General features: G+C 42.4%; 1 protein-coding gene across 3 annotated transcripts; it reads right to left on the bottom strand.

The window, feature by feature from the left end:
• Positions 1 to 47: 47 nt before the first annotated feature.
• sntg1 (syntrophin, gamma 1) lies at positions 48 to 21,059 on the bottom strand. 3 transcript variants are annotated; one of them, XM_062480645.1, is made up of 19 exons: positions 20,259 to 21,059; positions 14,137 to 14,358; positions 13,405 to 13,459; positions 11,916 to 12,050; positions 11,270 to 11,326; positions 11,001 to 11,058; positions 10,876 to 10,919; positions 10,417 to 10,458; positions 9,992 to 10,145; positions 8,564 to 8,646; positions 8,125 to 8,255; positions 7,210 to 7,339; positions 5,463 to 5,501; positions 4,494 to 4,610; positions 4,012 to 4,083; positions 3,400 to 3,552; positions 3,132 to 3,224; positions 2,577 to 2,687; positions 48 to 2,426 (listed from the first exon to the last, which is right to left on the bottom strand). In XM_062480645.1, exons 3-19 carry the CDS (start codon positions 13,429 to 13,431, stop codon positions 2,244 to 2,246), a joined length of 1,629 nt encoding a protein of 542 aa, XP_062336629.1. In that variant the 5' UTR covers positions 13,432 to 13,459; positions 14,137 to 14,358; positions 20,259 to 21,059; the 3' UTR covers positions 48 to 2,243. The 3 variants fall into 3 exon arrangements, with proteins under 3 accessions (XP_062336629.1, XP_062336631.1, XP_062336630.1); XM_062480647.1 differs by having other exon boundaries at positions 10,043 to 10,145; XM_062480646.1 differs by having other exon boundaries at positions 14,137 to 14,315.
• Positions 21,060 to 21,404: the final 345 nt, after the last annotated feature.

The raw sequence follows: 21,404 nt of genomic DNA, 5'->3' as shown, positions 1-21,404 counted from the left end.
AAGTTTCCAGAATTTTCACCTGTCCAATAAATCATAATAAACCCTGAACAGGATAGATTGTTGAGAAAAACAAAACATTGTTAAAGGTTGGACGCATTGTAAACGTATTGTATTTTATTTAGTCCACTACATAGTTGTTAATAAAACAACATCATTTGCCCAAAATAAAAGCTACCGTCTCAACTGTTTCCTCAGGCATGTCAAAGAGATGGTTAAAGCATAACACCACTCTAACCCCCTTTGCATAGACTCCTTTGCACCAGTTTCTCCCAGACAAACACAGTAATGTATAGTACTGTACGTCAGCTTGACTAACATATTCTCTCTTCACTGACCCCATTTTGTTTTCAGCTTCAGAGTTTGCGAGACCACAGCCCTCTCCTTGGAGACATCACTAAGGTGGAATGGTGGCCACAAGTGTGACTTACCTCACTCTGACATTTAACCTTTCAAAACATCATTAGGTTGTCGGTAGTCAGACAAAAAGATTCAAACTGATTTGACTGTATAAATAAAAGAGCTCTTTTGGCCGTGATGCTACATATTACAGTGCTTTCGTCTAGCAATGTGATTCCTTGTGTTTTTATGGAAACAGCATCTTTACATCTTATATCTATTTACAAGATTTATATAAAAAAATAAATTTACAATATCACATCTTTTCAGCCATCTTGGCCCATGGGGTAAATGGCAAAGAGAACAATAAAGTATAAGCTATTTATTCTCTAGTGCACATCAAATTAACAAATGCAATAATCCGAAAAGGTAATCCCTCTTGTACTTGTCCAGTCATTATTACTTTTAGTTCTTTTGGATGTGATTATTCATTTACATAACGTTCTGCAAAAAGAAAAGTGTCGCAAATGGTGCCTTTCTGGTTCATAAATACAGGTAGACTGCTCACACACACATCATTCTTTGTCCTGCATTAACAACAGCACTCACATCAGACATAATTATATTGTCCCACTTTTTGAATTTGGCCCATAATCCGGGTCTTGACCAGGTTGAGTATGTGAGGGATTACGATGCTCCGAATGCCTTGATTAAAAACACCTCTTGACGGCCTCTAGCTGAATCATCACAGACACACTCATCGCTGTCCAAAACACCAACAGAAAGACGATGTTTCTCTGCACCACTCAGGCGTTCCTGCTTGAATTGATATGAATCTCATTTTACAAGATCTGATTTATTCTCACACAAGTCGTATCAGTTAAGGCCAACGTAAATAATTCTGTCTGCACGAACGAAAGTGATTCTTGTGATTCTATGTCAATAAATGAAATGGTATTTTCAAATAAATTGAAAAGGTGTGTTTGAAATAGCTCCACACCAATACAAAGGGAATGGACTGAACATACTGACACATCATCACACCATGGAATCTATTTAAAATACAGGGACTAAGAGCTAGTGATAAACAATTTCTTTTGACAGGAAACATTTTAATTGAGAGTAAATTACATGTCTGGCAGAGACTGACAATGCTCATACAAAGGCCATTGACAGGGGATTAATTCCATAATTTTATATCTTCTGTTTGCAGGGAGAAGAACACACCACCCTTTTCACATTACCTCTAGTCAGAGGTATTTAGCCATTTTGCTTGACACAAACAATGTCTGGTGTATCTATCTAGACTTTATTAATGCAAACCAATCTTAAGTTGTCCTCATGATATAAGGAAACAATGTATATATGTTTGAGTCACCTGTGCTAAGCAGCCACCAAATCTTGTGAAATGTATGTACTGTAGAAAACACTCAGTTTGTTTTATTTTCACCTTGGAAATACAGCAATGTTATGTGTATCCACATGTGGTTCACTGTACATGGGCCACTGAAAATCCACCCAAAGATTTCTGTTCAGAAATGTAGAATTCGATAACAGTGCCCAGCTGTTTCTGTGGCCCCTCGGTTAGCTACAAGGTTGTTAACATACAGATGTACAAGACCCACATTTTGTTGACAGATATTCTTCTTGAGAATATCAAATTTGTTCCGGCAAAGAAGAGTTCTTTCAATAAAACAACTCCACTGTTCGATTCAGATTGTCCTTGTTCATTGTGAGACCTTGTATGCAGCAGCAAGACTCTCATTCATGTGTTCAGCCCTCCACTGTTTCAGGCCGTAGTATAGTGACTAAGTGCAGTTTTCATATGTGGGTGCTTGGTGTAGGCATGGTGGAGGGTGGGGGAAGGGATCTGGGTGCTTTCAGGGCAAGAAAGAGAGCAAGGTCTGTCAGGTGGAGTACTTCATTTTTGATGTCTGTGTGTTATTGGAGATACTGGTGAGAGTGGGCTCCCCTGCAGTAGTCGCAGTACCGTGACTCTCCACAAACATTGGATCCAGGCAAGCGACTTTGGCGGCGAAAAACGCATGAATGCAGTGCAGCACTGCAAAGAGGTTGGAGAATTCCAGCTCCTGTAATAGACAAGATTTCCAAACATTCAAATGACTGATTCTGACAAAAGCCACACACAGCACAGTTAAAACAGATTTTTTTATTTGAGTACTAGTTTCCAAGTTGTCAGTCAGGATCATGACATCAGAAACAGATAAATCGCTGGTTACCTTAGCTTCAATAGCTTTAGAGTCCGGATTTTGGAACAGAAATTTGATCTTGCTCTTCCCATCATCGGACGATCCTTTCAGTTGAGAGAACTTGTACCTCCAGAGCACAGCCTGAAAACAGTAAGAGGGCTTCACCTGCTGGAACCCAATGAGCATAACGATCCACGACAGCCTTCCCCAACACGATCAGATCACTTAGGATTCTCATGCTGTCTCCCACTTCACAAAGACAGATAGAATGCAATCTGGTTCTTAGGGGAGGAAATGACTGCGGTTGCGTGTGTTGGTGTGAGCACTGTGTTCCAGCGGAGTCGCTCCTGGGGCCCTCAGGCTGCAAGCAGGAGCAGCAGAGGTTCAAGCGTGAAAACAAAGGTGCAGAGACGACAAGCAGACACCGCGGATGAAAAGACACAACGAGCGGTCAGCTTTGCGATTTGTTCAGAGTAAAGTCGACAAGACCAGACAATCCATGTTTCCTACATATTATTTTCCTTCATGCACCCCCTCCCCCTGACGACAGTATGACTCGGTTCATATACAGCCTTCTGCACTTACCTTTGATGCAGCATCGAAACAAACAAACCCCATGCTGAAGTCTATGGTCAGTCCCATGAGGTGGCTCTCCATGATGCAAGTGTACGTTTTACACTGGAAGAGAAGAAGGGTAAACACTCAGCCGATCGAGGCACAGACATCACAACCTTGCCTCTGCTCCATAAAACATGCCACATAACCATAAATCACTGTTAGCGAAAGAGAACCACCGGGCGGCTAGCGCAGTATAGACCGTCACCGGCTTTCTCGTCGACGTTGGGATACGTACCTGGATTCTCTCCACTTCCAGGAAGGTGGCCATTTGAAAGGCCTTCTCCCAGGTCAGCAGCTCGCTCTCCAGCTCCACGCTGAAGAACATGTCCTCCCCACTCTCCGTCTGCACGCTGAAGCAGTGTTTCCGCTTGTCCAGAAGGTCGTTGTCCTGAGAGAACCCCATTAGTGACGCTGCCATGCTGATCACGTGCAGATGGCAACGCTGACTTAGATGTTAAGATGATGTGACAGAGCTGCGGAGCGCTGGCTAGCTGGACGGCAGAGGCACTGGGTGCTATCCTATCCAGGTCTCTATCTTCAGGGCTTTATGTTTCTGGGTTAGCCGTCAGCCTTGTCATAGAAACATGGATCTGAAGAAGCAGAAACTCTGGCAGAGGTTCTTCTTACTTTTGTGGAAGCCAAAATACCAAGTGAATTATGTAACAAAGAGGGTAGAGGTCAACCTGAATCTGATTCTAATTTTAAATCACTGTTGGAGTGTGTACTTGCAATTTTCTTAATTTCCTTTATTTAAATTCGCCTTCAATTCAGTTTCTTCTTTGGAAATCCAATTCCTGGATTAATCTATGACCCTACCAATGTTCACTCGACCGAACAGGTGACTTACCTTCAGAACTTTGCACATGATCTCATAGACGGTGAAGGGTTTCTCTGCTCTGGTCCAGTCCCATGTTGTCACCTGCAACATTTCCCACAACTCCCCTCAGTCTTTCAATAATGCACACACTGCTGCTTCCAACATACGGGGCTTAATCAAACATAGAACATAAAGGAAGGCAAAGTTTATTAACAAACCAATAAAAGGACATCCAACTACTTTCTACAACCACTTACGTCTGGTTAAAACATTTAAATATCATGTAAATATCAATCCAATGGAGATCAATGGAAGCCAGATGGTGGTGTTTTGTTTCAATCATTGTCCAGCTGGATGATATAATATATTCAACATCAAGTCCCTAAAAATGCAATGTTGTTATGTGATTTGCTTTTACACTACTAAACAACATACTGATCCATTTGAAAGCAAACAATTGGCAAACACAGCCTTTTTGTTTTGCAAACGCACTGGAAGAGAGCGACACTTACAGGGGGCGCAGAGAACTTGAAAAGTGAGCAACCCCTCAAGGCGAGGAACTTTGGTGAGTACATTCGGTCTTGAACGGAGTCCTGCTCCTTCTCATCCACCCAGCCCATGTAGATAATCTGTCAAAGTGACAAAAGGGAAAAGAGAGGGATCCAATCAAATAAATTGAGGAAAAACAATTAATGTGTGTAGAGGGCACACAAATATATTGTTCGCATGTGTGTAAGAAAGACTGAGATAGAGAAAGAGAGAGTGAGCGCTCAGGTATAAGGGTGGATTTTATGTTTAGAAACAAGGGCAGACTCTCAGTCTGTACTTATCACAGTCAGGCTGATTGCAGCTTCAGTAAAATGTTTGTTTGCATTTCTCAGTGGGCATTTTGATGGATGACAGAAAACACTGAGTGAAAGATTCAGGTCGAGCAGTCGCTTCTAATGTAGTTTAATTGCTATGAAGATACAATATGAGATGTTGAATGACTTCACGCTTTGTCTTATGGGAGCTGTGGTCAAATTAATTATAAAAAACTACAAATTCACTAACCGTGTCAGAACTGAAAGTGGAATTGATGGCAAAGTGAACAAGCAAACATCATTAGCTAATCTCCAATGATTTCTTGTTTGAGTATTATGATGTAAACAATTTTCCTAATGTGCTCTAGTTTCCAGTTTTCCTTATGGTTTATTCAAGTACCTTGTCAGACAGGTGCTTCACACCGAGACAATGATTTATCTCAACATGAGCTCAAGCCTTAGAGGATAGGAGAAGCCTCAAGGGCTTTTTGTATCTTTGAGTGTGTATCCTGATTTTTGTACCTTACCTCAGAAACCTCTCTTGAGTATTGAGAAAGAGAGAACGATTGGGGTATGGATGACAATGATGTAAAAATGAATCCTAATTAATCAAGCTTTGATATCGAACTCGTAGGATGTCGGAGTAGAACGTAGCTCAATTCAGACATAAACTATTACCTGATGATTAACTGGAAAGTTTCGGTTAATCTTCTTTACCTGTTAAATGAAACAAAACTTATTATCACAAAGAACATAATGGATACACAGATACAAAGCACCATATGCTACCTGCCTGACATGCTGAAACATTTCCCTCATTCCTTACACATTTACAGAGATTGGAAGTACTTGTGAAAGAGCCCCAAATCAGCTAGACTCACTTTCCAATAAAGTGTTCTTGTTAACCAACTACCTCCACTCCATAAAAATAAACTACAAGTAATACTACTTCATTTATTCAACGTATGCAAATTGCACGTGGGATAGTCATTTCCACCAGGACCTGAGGCAGTTCCAAAAAATCCATTTTGCTGTGGCTGGTAATAAAACCAGGGGAAAAGCACAGAGAGAGCACTGAGGCTTTAAATTAAAACATTCTGTTCAGATCACAGGTATCAGGCGCTCCTAATCCACGCTGAGCTATCAATAAAACTCTCTCACGAACAGAACACCAAATCAGATCCTCCACGGCAATACCCAGGTTTCACATGGAGATGAGCACCTTTCTGCTGTGTTTCATATCAAAATAGCGTAAATGTAGTTTAAGAGAATAAGCCATACAGTGTGTTCATCATTTCAGTGTCAGAATGGAGATATCTTGTATTTACTGGCTGGATGTGAGTAGTGTATACTATCTGAATAAAACAGGTGCCTGTGGGCTTGCTCGGTACATCATTTCAGATAGAACCAGGCCAGGTCCTTTGGCTGTAGCTCTGCTACGTGCTTACTGTACAGTTAGGGTTTCCCACTGTAAACCTTTCCAAATAATCCAGGAAGCCACACTTCTATAATTTCATTGAAAAAGAGGCTGACATTATAATATCCAGTCTAGAAACCTCTTTCATGCACCGTGTTACGAGGCCATGGCTGTGCTGGAAATATCTGCTCTTTCACACTTATTCTGACAATGACTCATAGGCATTATGCTCAGTATGACCCTTACTTAGTCCACTCCAGATTAGCCTGCGCTCCATTAGACCTGAGAGGCTCTGGTCTCTCTCACAAAGCCCTACGGTTACATTATAATGACATTCCTCCGAGGTTTCTGAGGTGTTTAAATGATCTTTGCTAAGTTTACAGCCAGCTCTCAGCAGGCAGCTTAGGAGAGTGGAGATGTATCTGAGTGGGGCTATTAGTTTAGCCTCCTGTTCCTCACTGAGCTCTAATGAGTCGTGGCAGATGACTAATATGGGGAAAAAAGAAACAAACTCGGTCCTGACAAGAAAATGTGGTCAAACTAGCAAACTGGACACCCAGCTTTTAAACACACCCACTTCCATTTTACTTTGTTTACTGAGCACTGTTCATCTAGAAAACACAACAACAACTGTAACTTGTGTCCCACACGCCCAGGAAAGACTTCAAAGATGTTCAAACAGACGGTAAGTTCCATTTAATTTGCTCGCCACCCCTTGGCGTCCTTGTTGTATAATACTTTATGATGAATTATGGATAATACAAGGGCACTGAACACAGCTTGGGGGAGTAAGTGGTTGCAGAACATTACTACAAGTGCTAGCCACGTAAATGGCCTAACTCAACAAAAAAAAGTGCAAAGACTTTGTATTGGCTATATTTGTCTAATCGAGAAATTTGTCTCATTCAGAATGCACTGTTTAGGATGAAAACAAATGGTTTCAAGGAGCAGAGACAATATCTTAATCGTGTCTTTCAACAGTGTGATTTCTGTATATTTGAAACTCACATTGTGCTTGGTGAGAGCCGATATGTTTGTTGCTATTGCTTGAAGCCAGTCCAGACAGTCTTCAGCCGTGGGGCATTGAATGACCCCACTGCAAACCCCATCCACGGCTATGACTTGAAATGCATTCTTTCTGCAAAAAGGACAGTCAGTATATAGAAATTTACATGAGAAATCTTGTGGTATAATCGAACAGTTTTTTGGGGTGGTACTGAATTACACATTACGCAAAAGCATTAGGTAAATTGACTTTGGATCCACATTCCTGTATCAAAATCTCTGTTGAAACCTTAAGTATTTACACTCTTAAATTAAGGTTGGATTCAATTTCAACATATCAGTTTCATTCAAAAAATGAATATATATACAGTATCCATATACAGTAGATCTCACTGTCCACTGTCAGGGCGTCAGACGGCTCCAGCTGAATGGTCCAGTGTATTTAGAGGGGACAAGTGATCTAACGGGGACGGCCCCAGAGAAGCATGCTGGGGGACGTCTGTCCACCCAGCGAGCCAGGAGACGTCTGTCCACCCAGCGAGCCAGGGGACGTCTGTCCACCCAGCGAGCCAGGAGACGTCTGTCCACCCAGCGAGCCAGGAGACGTCTGTCCACCCAGCGAGCCAGGAGACGTCTGTCCACCCAGCGAGCCAGGAGACGTCTGTCCACCCAGCGAGCCAGGGGATGTCTGTCCGCCCAGCGAGCCAGGGGCCTCTGAGGCATCAGCACAAGTGACAGCCGCTGAAAAGAAAGTCCCTTTGGAGCTCTGCGTTTTGACTGCGACGATGTACTCCACCAACCCCCAGCCCGTGCCCCCCTCCCCCTGCCCCCCTCCCCCAGCCCCTGCCCCCGCCCCCCAGCCCCTGCCCCCGCCCCCCAGCCCCTGCCCCCGCCCCCCAGCCCCTGCCCCCAGCTCACCTGCAGACATCTGAGCCAGGGATGTGCTGTGACAGGCGGGAGTGGAGCAGAGGTATAAGGCGCAGATCCACCCATCTCTTCTCCCAGCGTAACCCTGGGGAAGTGGGCCAAGACGAGCAGGACAGAGAGTCCTGGAGGGGTTGGCAAACAGAGGGGGGATGGGGGGGGGGTGGCAACCACATCATTTCTCACTTCACAGACATCCATCAGCTGTCCTGCCCAGAGGAGAAGCGCCTGGGGCTGCTCTCGTGGTCTAACAGGTAGAGTATGGGGCCCGATGCAGCAACTCTGAGCAATTATGGAACTACTGAATAAGCTTTCTTTGCACTTTGGGAAACATACAAGAAGCATCCTTGTCTGAAAATGTAAAGCACGCATTATAGTACAGTGTCTGAGGTAAATACATAGCCCAGCTGAGGGGGTTGTACTGGAATGGTACCGTGTTATTGGGGTGGAAGTTTAAGTGCAGGCCACTGTCACACAGAGGAGAAGATGTTCCACTGCTCTGATCGCTGGGGACACCTGAAACACAGGGTCATCACACACACAAACATCACTTTTCAAGATTGAGATTGTCAGGTGTCATTCCATTTTACTCCAGTCATGAGTACCTATAGAAAGTGAGTGAGAGTGCATGGTTGAATTCCAGCCTAGTGGGTTGGTTAAACTCACAAACCGCATCCTCAAATACCTAGCTTTAAAACACATCAGATTCTGAAGAACAATGCCATTATTCCTTTTTCCGAAATGAAAGCAAAATGAAATCTGAATGAATCCTCCTTATTTCTCTCTTATTTGCCGTTAAAAGCTATGATCACGAAAATCATCTCAAAGGGTGTCCATATGTTGTAGGTTTCCATGAATTACAGCCTTTAAAATAATTGCAAATGAGAAGGGAATGGTTTCAGGCATGTACACGATTCTCATTTTACACAATAGCAATAACATGAAAGATGGGAGCAAAATGTGCTTGTCTCACTCACCCCACTTAAATGGGACATCATTCGGAGGCACTCAGTATCACTTTCCAACTGAGTCAGATTTAGGGTAATACTATTGAAAAAAAACGCACATAGCGCATTCATCACCCCCTCTAGGCTATCAAACCCTCTCAAGCGTACGCTGGCATGGTTGGCGGGAGGTGGGCACCCTTGTGACCTGTCTATGGCTTTGTCCGGTGTTAAGGACCTCTGGGATGTAATTATAGATACACTTTCAAAAATCTTGAACACGGGTGTAGCTCTATGTCCGGCGGCATGCTTGCTGGGCTTCCAGCCAATGGCATTTATTGTACATCTGCACAAAACAAAACATTTTATAAACTGGAAATTTTGGAAGCCAAATCAAGTTAACTTAAATGAATGGTTGTATTTTAGGACCTTTTGACCCTGACAAGTTGTTGTTTCTGGACTCACAGCAGCTCGCTGTCTTTTCTTTACAATGTAACAAGGTCCTTAATAAGACTCACAATATTCAATACTGGTTTCAACCATATTGTCTGTTTCTGATGATTATTTAATGATGTAAGATCATGTACACATTGTGTTTAATAGAAACACATGCATAAAACATTCAACATCGTAGCCCTTCCTCTCCTGCCTTCCAATGGTTTGTCTGATTTGTGCAAAAGCCATATCTTTGTATTATCACACTTGTTTTGTGTGTTTGTCTATCATGGAAAACCCAGAATAAAATGTAAGTTAAAAAAATGTTGGTGGCTAAAGCTGTATTTATAGAGGCGGTCGTCATGTTTATCGGTCCCGAGTTTGAACCCCGGCGTGGGAGAGTTAGAGAGGGAGCAAGACTGATGGGCAACGCGACTATTCCTGTGACACTAGCACAATGATTAAACCAGCCACTGCAGTACCTCTCCAGGACTGCAGTTGCAGAACACCTGCGGTTGCTAAGATACACATACATGTGCAATCTTCACAGAGCGGCAGCTTCAAAAAAGCTGGCGTCTTCTTCAGGAAGGAGACTGTCAGGGTCACTTCCTCTCCGGCATTTCTCAAAACTTGCACCTGAAATGAAACGAGTGATATGTTACAAGAGAAACACAATCTGTTTCTCAGTGTGTAGATCTGCATGCTATTGGATGATGCAGGTTATAGCTTTTTCATAGCCAAGAAAAGATGGTACAAGTAAAAAATCCAGTGTAGCTGGTATTTTGCCTCTAACACTGAATTTTGTAGAAATCTATCAACTATACAGCTACAAGATATGAATCAAAGAGCGAATGCAGATAAGGTGTTGCACTTTCAGTGAAATATTAGATAACAGTTGACAGCTTACCACTTCCTCATGGCGATAGCTTCTAACATTAATTCCATTTATCTAGAAATAACAACATTGCCGTTAGCAGTGATACTGACAATATCATTACGTTGATAAGATGCTGTTAAACAAGCCTACATGAGCCAGCTTTCAGTTATCTGCACTGAAAACAATAACTTACATTCACGGTTGCCAGATTTATTAATTTAGTATTACAGTTCTATAAACAACACTTCCTGGCTGAGCCTCAACATTTCGCCCTGTAAAGTACTGTAAAATGTTGCTCTTTTAGTGAAACCTTGGAAAAGAGTGAAGACGTTGTATTTGGACAGCAGTACAAACCCTGGCTGACACAAGAGGTATGAAACATTAACACCATTCATCACTCAGTGTAAAATGAGGGCTCTGGGAGGGAACGTACCAACAAACACTTGATGACATATGGCGAATAAAACATGGATGCTACTCAGTGCTTACCTGCAGGATGCTGTCTCCAATGAAGAGCAGCCCGGAGAGTTCAGCTACAGAGAGCAGAGGGCTGTGAGGGAACACATCCACATTCTGGCGCGTCACATGGAAACACATGCTCAGCATCAGCTTACCTTTTTGCTCTTTGGATATTTTGGATATCACAACTGGGATTTTGTGTTCCGCGCCACCCTGCGAGACAAATCAAGCAGATGTAACAAGGTTCAGGAACGATTAGACCAGACAAGAATAAAACAGAGGAAAACTATGTACCATTATGTACCATACCCCACAGCAACTGCAATTAATCTATTTTGACACAAAGGATGGAGTGCACTCAGTGACAGTAAATGAAGAGACAATGGTGGGGAGGGCCACACTAATCAATTGAGATCTTAATTACCTTAATACTCAAGCCAAAACCTCCGATAGTCTGTCTTCTGATGGTCACAGTTCTCTCCTTAAAAAGGGTTATCGAGTTAGAATACAGGTAATTGGATTACTTTGAGACTCACGAACATCTTACAAGAGAACATCTTACTCTAAGCAGAGCAGGCAGGGCTGATTGGTTTACAGCAATAATAAAACTGTTAACAGTGCCTCGAGAGGGTCTGTCCATCAAACACACCGAAGGAGCCACCATGTGTGCGGTTTCTACTGTCCAGCCGGGCTGCGAGATGCACGCCTGGCTAATGTGGCTCAATGCCTGCCTCTCTTCCTGTTGAAGTCACATTTCTACCTTCCCCATAGTTCCGGATATTGAGCAAGACCCACCATGACATTCCATGACATTTGATGACATTCCGGGGCATTTCATGACATGTTTTCGTAATGGAAACAATCTTTGAGAACCTTGAATTACGACCTATAGATTAATCGAATCAGATCCGCGTGCACACACACGGTAGGCCATTCAATGCATTATCAATATCTTAATATAGTCACCTTCATTTATGCATTATTGATTTCTGTGTGTGTGTTTGTGTGTGTTTGTTCCAACCTTTATAAAAGGGAAATGGGTCTTACATGTGTGAGGCTAGGTTACTTACACAAGAATAAAATGGTTCTCCAGACACACAGATGACATCTTGCTCTTGGATGGTCAGAATGTCTTTTGCCAAGTGCAGTCGAATATTGAAGGGCTCCTCGTTACCATCTTGCAGCAAATAAATCCCAGTCTTTGTCTGAAATCAATCACAGTTGCCAAATCATTCATTTTGCCTCCATGTCCAACTTAACTGGCCATGAAATGAACTGTCATTGGAGAGACGTGTTTTAAAGATGACATGGCAATTGTGATACAGACATTGGTTATGTCAGAGTTGTTTTTTACACCAGGCTTGTTAATTGTAAAGTATGTCACATATCAATCCATTTCAATAACAAAAAATCCTTGATTTTTCTTCTCATCATCTGAACATCAGCACTGCCAATGACAAAACATTCGTAATGTTCCCTTTAAATATTATTCAACCATCCTGTCATTATAAGCCGAGAAAACATTTTTCATAGCACCAAATGATCAAATAAATGTTTGATGACAGTTTGACAAACAGTCAAAGAACCTGCATAATTAAAAGTACAAATTAAGTAGGCTTTTCTCTTTATCTGAAAGTATGCAGTGTTTAGCAAACGACGTGCAGAGAGAAGTGCATATCCCATGATCCATTTGGAACATGCTAATCCGCATAAATTTGCATTCTGCATAGCAAATTCTTTCCTGGCTAATTGGAATGCCTGTCCTGTCCTTGGAACTACGCTTAGGTCTAAACAAAAGAAGCACCATCACCTGACAGGATTACTAATGAAAGAATGCACCAATGTCACAATCGTTGATGACACCGTCACCCAGGATACATCGGTCACTGGTTAACAAGGAGGTGAGTGCAGTCATAAACTAGGACATCTATTTTATAGGTGCAAAGTGACTTTTCCTGGTGATCTCTTCAGAAAGTCACATGTTCAACACAATTTTCAGCTGCTTGGAGGGAGAAATGTCAGCACTATCCCAAATGTGAAAGGGGGAATAATATGATGTGTATGGTTGTGTTTGTGTGTGTGTTTGATAAAGAGAGAGAGAGGGAGAGAGGGAGGTGTGGGGGTTCATTGAACAATCCACTTCTGCGTCAAGACGCTACTGTACAGGACTGTCCTGCATGTGGCGGGGTCGGCAGCAGCCTTGCGTTGCTGAACGCTGTCTGACCTGCTGTAGTTCATGAATGTCATTTCCCTTCTCTCCAGTCCTATTTTCTGTTTCATCATTACTCTCCCGTTCTAATCCCTTCCATCATCATCCACATCATCAACTCCAATTTATATCATTTACACAGCAGGGGCCGGAGATATGCAACAAGGACCCATTCAAGCCAGATGAATCCAAAGATTTCTAATTTGGTGACACTCACTGCGGAGCAAAGGTTAAGCTGTGTCAGCATTTGACTGAGGCTGCTGTAACAGATGTTGAAACAGAGCAATTTGGTCTAGTTATCTTGCAAAATGCTGAGAGCTGAAATCTATTCAACTGCAATTACACTGTACCTCTTCATTTGAAGTCTTGAAATCCATGTGCCACTGTGCAGTGAGGGAAACTGCCCTGGAAAAAGGGAAAATAGCCTTGAAAACACCAGAAAATACTCAGCCGTAAATTGACCCCCATCAGCAGCAGGGCCCTTTACAGAGCAGTTCCATCCCTGAGTGACTAGGGACTATTTCCATCACATCTGCTAGCACGGGTGGAGCCTTTTCATTTATGCCAGGTCATCATGATGGGGGCAATAAGATTAGGATGTAATAGATTTTAATGCAATATTTCTCTTGTTAGCGCTATCCTTTGCAGAAGCAGTCCCAGCAAGCTATCTGCAAGGGAAACCAGAGAATATTACACATGAATAAATAATTGATGAGCAAAAGGTGAAAACCTGAGTGTGGTAATAATCATTTCAGTATTGAATCACTTTCTCCCAGAAGGTAACCAAGCTACGGTAGTGGTCTGTGCTCTCGCCTGGGCCTCAAAGAAAAACTTTGAGACAAATGCTAGCTAAAACTGCAGTACTGCTGTACAGTGACAACAGTCACAGTACAGGAGCTATGTAGAAACACACACACATAAAGTAAGGTTATTGCTCAGGTGCAGAAACATAACTTCAACATACAGTATGGTCACATGTCATGAGAGGCCATGGGTCGAAAAAGGAAACATATAGATGGAGCCATGACAACTGACACAATCGCAAAGGGGATTGAAGAGCATTTAATACAATATGGATCTACCTCAGTAGGAAGGCCCCCAGCTCTTCGTTTGGAGAGGTCTAGCCATGAAGCAGGGTGGGGTAGGGCTGCGTGTACTGCTGGTCCTGGGGTGGGGGTTGAGGTGATGGTGGAGGTGAGGGAGGTGCCGCCACAGAGTCAGGGCTGAGCAGCGGTGCTGCCAGTACAGGTTCTGTGGTGTCCTGAACCGGAGTAGAACCATAGAGATCCAGATCACCACACACGCTTGAGGGAGAAAACATGTATGTTACCTTTTCCATTAGTCTGCTGCATGAGATAGTAGGCCAACAGACTCCGCCAGAAACTGTGCTGTCATTCCTTCAGCGGTACAGAACAGATGTTTTTGCAGACCAGAGAGAGAGTGAGACAGAACAAGAGAAAGAGAAAAAGAGACATAGAGAACAAAAACGATGAAGACTTTTTTCAGAGTTGTTTAAGATCAGAATAAGTGAAACACCTCTAGAAACCTATGGATGCTAATGTGTGAATGCCAACCTTCAATTAACACATTTTTCTTCCACTTCCTTGTCTTTTGTGTACCAATAACAAATTATCCTGCCATGGTGCGTTTCTGTGTGTAATAGCATCCACTAGAGAAATGCTACTCATTAGTAAGCCTTCGCTGACATAGTGCCACAAATCTGCCATGTGAAGTGGCACCTCTGTGATCATTGTTTTTCAGAGAGTACCCTGAATCTTTCCCAATTGAAATAAGAACCCATGTTATATTCATCGTTGATTTTTGCATTCAAGCTGGATTTTCCAGAAACAGAGGACTAACAGAACTCGGTTCCATCTGGAGAAAGATTTCTCTCCTTGATGGATGTGCAGTCATCCCATGCCATTTTTGGCCATCTTTAAAAATGAATGCCTACATCTGGTCAATCTAAATTTGAGTTAAAAGTGCAGCGTTATAAACCGTAAGCCTGGTGCTTGGGGACGAGCACTCCAGTCTAAAGTAGGAGATGCAGGGGAGACCACAAAAACAACTGCTCCCTGGGAAGTGAGAATGCCAAAGACACACTTGGGCCGAACCTTTTGTAACATTTAAGCGGAGTCGGCGAAAACTCAGAGGTGCGCCATCAGATATTTGCTCAGCCACTAATTTGCTGAACACCGTAGCTCGCACGGAGCCGACTGTGATTGAGACAGCAGAGTTAGGTAGCCTGGAGGGTACAAGCTGTGGTGGTGACAAGCCCACCTCCAAGACCCGGGTACAGCTCCTGTCACCACGACAGCATGATGGATAGTTGCAATATAGGCATTTCATCTGGGGGAGGATCAACTGTCACAATGCAGACAGGCAAATGTTGGGGTGGACTATTGAAACCCAGATAGAGTTTATTTATTGTATGGTCTGATATATACAGTACTCAAAGTGCCATGATCTGGAACTGAAGTGGTTGATTAATGACGCTAGAATTGTAGTCCTCCACTTGGAAAGAGTTGGCTGTCTTTTGGACAGTGAACTAAGCATCCAGGTTTCTTCATTGCCAGTATCTCTTGGTGTGGAAATATAATGAGTAATGTGGCCTTGCAGCAGCAATTTCACACATTTTTATTGTGAGAAAAAAAGAAAAGAAAGAAAAACAACATTGTTTCTGTCACTGCCCTCTCTGAGCTGTTTGATTGTAATACTGCACATTGTCTCTGTTCTTGTGCTGTCTGAGCTCCTTTTTCGTGATTACCAAGACAGAAAAAAATGAGATCCTGATCTTCGCTCTGACTTGCAAAGGCAAAGCAAATCAATTATTTTCTTGGTATTTACCAAGGGGGTCTGTGATTCAATAATATCTTATTAGCGTACTATTTTCTAACCCTTCTTCAGCTTTGAGTGCAGTGGTATTGTGAGTGCTGCCAGACTCCAAACCCCCATTTTGTATCTTGTTGTATCAGTGCTCTCCATGCCAGACCCATTGAGGATTGCGCAAGAGCAGAGGTAAGTTAGTGACACGTTTATGGACCTGGCTCCTGACCTCTCTGATTGTGATGAATGGCTTTTGGCAAAAGCAATGCCCAGAACTATCAGGTGGGTGCCAGCTTAAATCAAACAGGATCATTCCACAAACCGGTACCTATTATATCACTGAATATCAAGGAATAAAGATGTGTAAGGATGAAATAAGGATAGTCAGTGTATTGTTGTAATACACAGAAACTGGTGTAGTTCACTGTTAGAGATGACTGTGCAGAGGTCAGCTGGTTCCCTTTGGCCATGTTCTCAACTGGTAATAATGTATTGTTTTCCATTAACAACTTATACAATTTTGGGCCTATAGGCACACAGCTTGAACAACTGAAGCGTGTAATCTTGCACGGTTGTCCTAATTACCATTAATGAATCAACTAAATTATTTGCTTGTTACAGCAGAGTACCTCTCATCTGGTGGCTTGTTTCTTCTTTAGATGAGGTTTGGGTGAAGACAACATGGAATACATGATGTTCCAGTTGTGCTTCATTAGCACACTTTGGGGCCTCAGGAATATACCGAGTTTATTGTCACGCTGACATGAAAGAAGAACAATCAGTGCAACACACTAAGGACCGACTTGATAGAACCCCATTTGGATCGTCAGATGACATCTATTACTTGCGGAAAAATAAGGAATTGATGGGGTGGGGGGGATCATCAAGAGACCTGAAACACTGAGGATTATCATTTGTTTGACATTTGGCAAATTATAGCCAAAGGGGAAAAAATGGTGATTTGCTGAAATAAAAATCTAAAAATAGCTAAATTCAACGTGCGATCAAAGGAGAGGGAATAATATAATTTCTCAATTTAGCTTGAGTGAAATTTGACAGAGTTCACATTTAGTACCACTACATCCACTGTGTCATTCTCTGGAGTTGTTCCCAACTTACTCCGACTCATTCTGCCCGAAGGACGTGAACATACCCTGCAACACGGCTGCAATTCCAATTACCGGTACCATGCATGACCCTGTGTGGTTTTACCCGGACGTGGGTTCAAATCTTCCAGCTAACTGGTGCTCTTCGACAAACCAAAGCTACATGTACATGGTATAGTATTCTAACTTCAAGCCATGTGTACTTCATTCCAAAACACAACACACAATAACCAAAGTAGGCTTAATAAGCTAACGTTGTTTCTGTGTAGAACTACAAATATGGAACATAAAGCAGAATGCTGCCTACTGTAGAAAAAGCAATTGGCTAACAGGACAGTGCAGGATAGAGAAGGCAGTTAGCTTGCTGTCAAGGTACCAGTGCTTAACAAACTGAATAAGCAGGCTATCCACACATTAATCAGACATGACTTAAAATAGACCAGTGTGGGCTACTTAGTGACTGTAAAACATCTCGCAATATACTGCCTGACCTCGACAGAAATCCATTGGAGGCCTGCATCTTAAACCAGAGGAGCTAATCTTGGAGTCAGTGCTTTGTTTGTTTTTACCTTTTGTCACTTTCAGGCTCAGCCATTTGAATCAGGTTTGAATACCATGGAGCAAACAGAAAGGCTTTTGTATCAAATTTGAATTATGTGTTTTCCCACCATGAGAACAGTTTTGTGTTGACCTGATTAGTCATCACTAGGCCATGGAACTAATGATATCCTTTCTGTGCAACACCAACTCTGTGGCAGCCAAAGATAACAGTCCATAGCACGCATAAACAACTGCATCTTCAATTTATATTTAAACTTTCGTTTTTTTTGTCTCTGTTTTTTGGTTTGTTTGTTTTTTATTTCAAAATGGTATCTCCCCCGTTAATTCGGTCCAGCATCTGGGACAATTCATACGGATGGTTGACTAAATCTGCCCTGGTAAGAGTGCACATGACCATAAGGTGTGATATAGTCTCCTTTCCCTCCCCTGCTCAGCTGCAGGTCTAGGATGTGAACATCTGGGACCACCTCACTTTGCACTCTGACAGAGAGCGTTAGACTATCTTGTCTTCCTATAGAAAGAACAGTCGCTAGAGGATAACATTAGAACAGAGTTATTTCAGCAATGCCTTTCTGTTTTTTCACAGTAGTATTGTTTCCTGACATGGAACACAGTGGCAGGCAACCTCTAAGCATATGTAGGCCTAGAGTGAATATAAATAATAATAGAACAAATTCAAATACTAAACTCAACAGTGTTTACATGTCTATGCTAAAATACTTATTAGCAATAGCTTTTATAACTAAAAACCAACAATCTAAGAGGGAGGGATGTGCACGCTTAAATAACCAGGTCCGTCTAACACACCTAGCGATGAGGAGAAGGTCCCATGTTTCTTCATAACCCCTGTTATCCTAGAATTTATCTACAGATTGACAAACCGTACTTTCACTGTGATTGCGAAAACATAAATAATTCATGCCAATGTGTGTATTCACTTTTACTAAGTTTGCTTTTGAGGGTAAAATATCCCACTCGGGCAATAATTAGTAAAGAACATTCCGTCAGCATTTTTGAAAGAAGGAACAGTGGTAGGACTAGTAATTCCTATTTGCAGTATGAGTTGAAACAGATTATTGACAGTTACGTTGGCTCACAAACATAACAAATATAAGTTGAACTATTGAATAACTATAAGTAATAGTTAATATGCAGTTGTTCTTGTAAATGTAGCATAAGGCTGTAAGAACATGACTATATCAAAACATTCAGTATTCAACATGATTTATCCAACCATTCAATCGACCACATAAATCATTTGAGAGTTATTACAAAGATAAATGAGCGACGTCATGTGATACGGCAGCTTCTTATAACAGAATCCTGATCTCACTGCTCATCCAACACTGGTGACACACAATACAAATGTGGCACTACTTCCACAACTGGGAGTGGACCTAGAGCTGCCTGGTTTGCTGTCGGGGTGACATGGTCACCAGCCTTCATGTCACATTTCACTCAAGCCTGAAAGACCTTTAACACTTGGACAAACAGATTGGTGATATATGACTTTAGCTGTATGGGGGAGGGGGGGGGGGGGGGTGAATGCTCAGAACAGAAAGCTGTCAATGACAAGGCAACATCCTGTCATTCAAAGAGAAGTGAGACCTTCACTACATCATCCAGATTGCTCCTGACCTATGCCTGTTGGCCAGACCTTGCTCTGCTCACCATTCTCACCATATGGATCTGCAACCACTAATGTAGATCTTTAAAAGCCAGCATGAAAATAACTATAGACGGCCATGGCCAAGTAATAAGATACATTTGTACCAATATGCTGATATGCAAAACAATATTTTTCAAAGGTTGCCAGCTGCTATTGATAGCAAATGATGTCTGTGTGATCTTGGGTATTCATTCACCCTAATTAGGTATTTACTCATCTTCAACTTAGTCTTAAGAAACTACTGTATTCAGGGAACCCTGTCAAAACTGACCTTATCAAGATACTGAGTTTGCAAGCCTCCTCGCGCCTACTTCATGCATCATTGGCTATTATGAGATTGACAGATGTGAGAGCTATAGTCACAATATGAGTCTCAGGGGCAAATATCAGGATTTTTCTACACGTGTATAAAACAATTATAGCCAAGGCGACGCATGTTTCTCTGGTTGCCATGGCTGAACGCATCATGCCTTGTCGGTTGCTCTGATGAGGTTTATTGTGTTACAGCTGCAGGGAATTGCAGGTTTCGATCAAATACTGGCTTATCTGACTGCAAGATTTGTGGCATTGGAACTACGTGTTATGCTGTCGACTGTGTGCAGTAGGCTACATCTTCTGTATCCTACTTCAGATTTGTTTTATATCACTGGATAAAACGCGGTCTGACACGGCACTATAAGGCAACTGCGGGTGCCATACATTCGAGTGCCGAGGCAATGTGAGGGCTCGTGTCATGTCTTTATTTTAATTATCCACTGTTGAAATAGTGATCTGTCAGTATGACTATTTTCAGTGAACTACCCACATATCGTAAAATGCTAATATATGTCTAAGCTATAGGCTACTCCTGAATCAGTCAAGTCTACTTATGATGTGGTCCCAGTGTATGATGACAAATCCTAGCCTGTATTGAAAAGGCAATTGAACACCAATTGCTAAGGTCATGGTTTATCAATATCCTAAATACGTCAATAGGCAATTCTAATAAAACAATTTGCTGGTAAAATACAAGTCTGACTAATGACTTAATGGGATACCTTACCTGTTTTAAGTATCCTAACAGGTGGTGATGTTGGATTGGATCCCCTCGGCCCCTAACATCAATCCCTTCTGAAATGTTTATTCAGAGTAGGAAACGGATTCTAGAAATCTCTGCGAAATCAGCTCCATGAAGCACCCTCGCCCACACGATATCCAGAACACTGAAGCAATGTCCAAGCCCGGTCAAATATCCCGCACTAACGTAAAAACCATTTCGCCACATTTCAAGCAGCAACGATTTAGGGATTTCTTTCCGTCGACATCTCAAGGGAGGGAAACAGTTTCACATTTTCTTCGCACAGTGCGCTCAGCTGTAGTGCCAATACGACTGGATAAAAATCACACACGATTTGTTTCAACTCACGTCAATGGAGTCAGTTCTTCATTTACTCACGGAGCACTCATGCTACTCACTACAACGCATAAATATTGTATTCATTTACTTTCATCTATTGAGCACACAAATGCCCAGCTTCCTCGCAAAGAGCGCTTCTGCCAATTACTCTGTAGCACACACTGCGGTATGATTTCCTTAGTGAATGAAACCCCAGGCTGGTATCAAGCTGCATGGACTGCGACCACCGCTGAAGAAAATTCAGATGAGCCGGCTTCAAGAATATTTTCAACTGATTTTTAAGTAGCCCAGTCCATAGCAAAGACATTCATTTTCTGCAGGTTAAATAAGGCGAATATGTCGCTTTTTCACCAAAGCGGTCATGACTCATGAACGTGAACCGTCCCATTGCTCACTGGATCAGGAGAGAAGACTCACGCTCCGATCTTGACTTCAATAAATCGAACAGCTGTGTTTCGTGCATTGAGATGCAACCCTACGGCCCCTGAGTGAGCAGCTGCGCAAAGACCGCAGGTTGAGTTGCAGGTGCACGTGCCGCTCCTAAGGTAGACAGAACAAGTCCACAAAAAGTTCCAAATATCCAAAGTGTATCTTATGGCTCTGTTTCACTACCAACTCAGAATCGAGTCAACCATCAATTTAGAAACGCTTGTGAAAGGGAATGTGTGTCTTGGGCCACAAAATAAAGAGTGCTTTGTAGAGCCATTGCGGTATGAATGCTCTTAATCATTGTACACGTGTGTTTTCTGTATAGTGCTTTGCTTTCCAGTCATGTAGATGTTAATGGCTGGT

The sequence above is a fragment of the Osmerus eperlanus genome, chromosome 16, assembly GCF_963692335.1.
Source record: "Osmerus eperlanus chromosome 16, fOsmEpe2.1, whole genome shotgun sequence".
Classification (NCBI taxonomy): domain Eukaryota; kingdom Metazoa; phylum Chordata; class Actinopteri; order Osmeriformes; family Osmeridae; genus Osmerus; species Osmerus eperlanus.
This window is presented reverse-complemented; position numbering and strand designations above follow the sequence as displayed.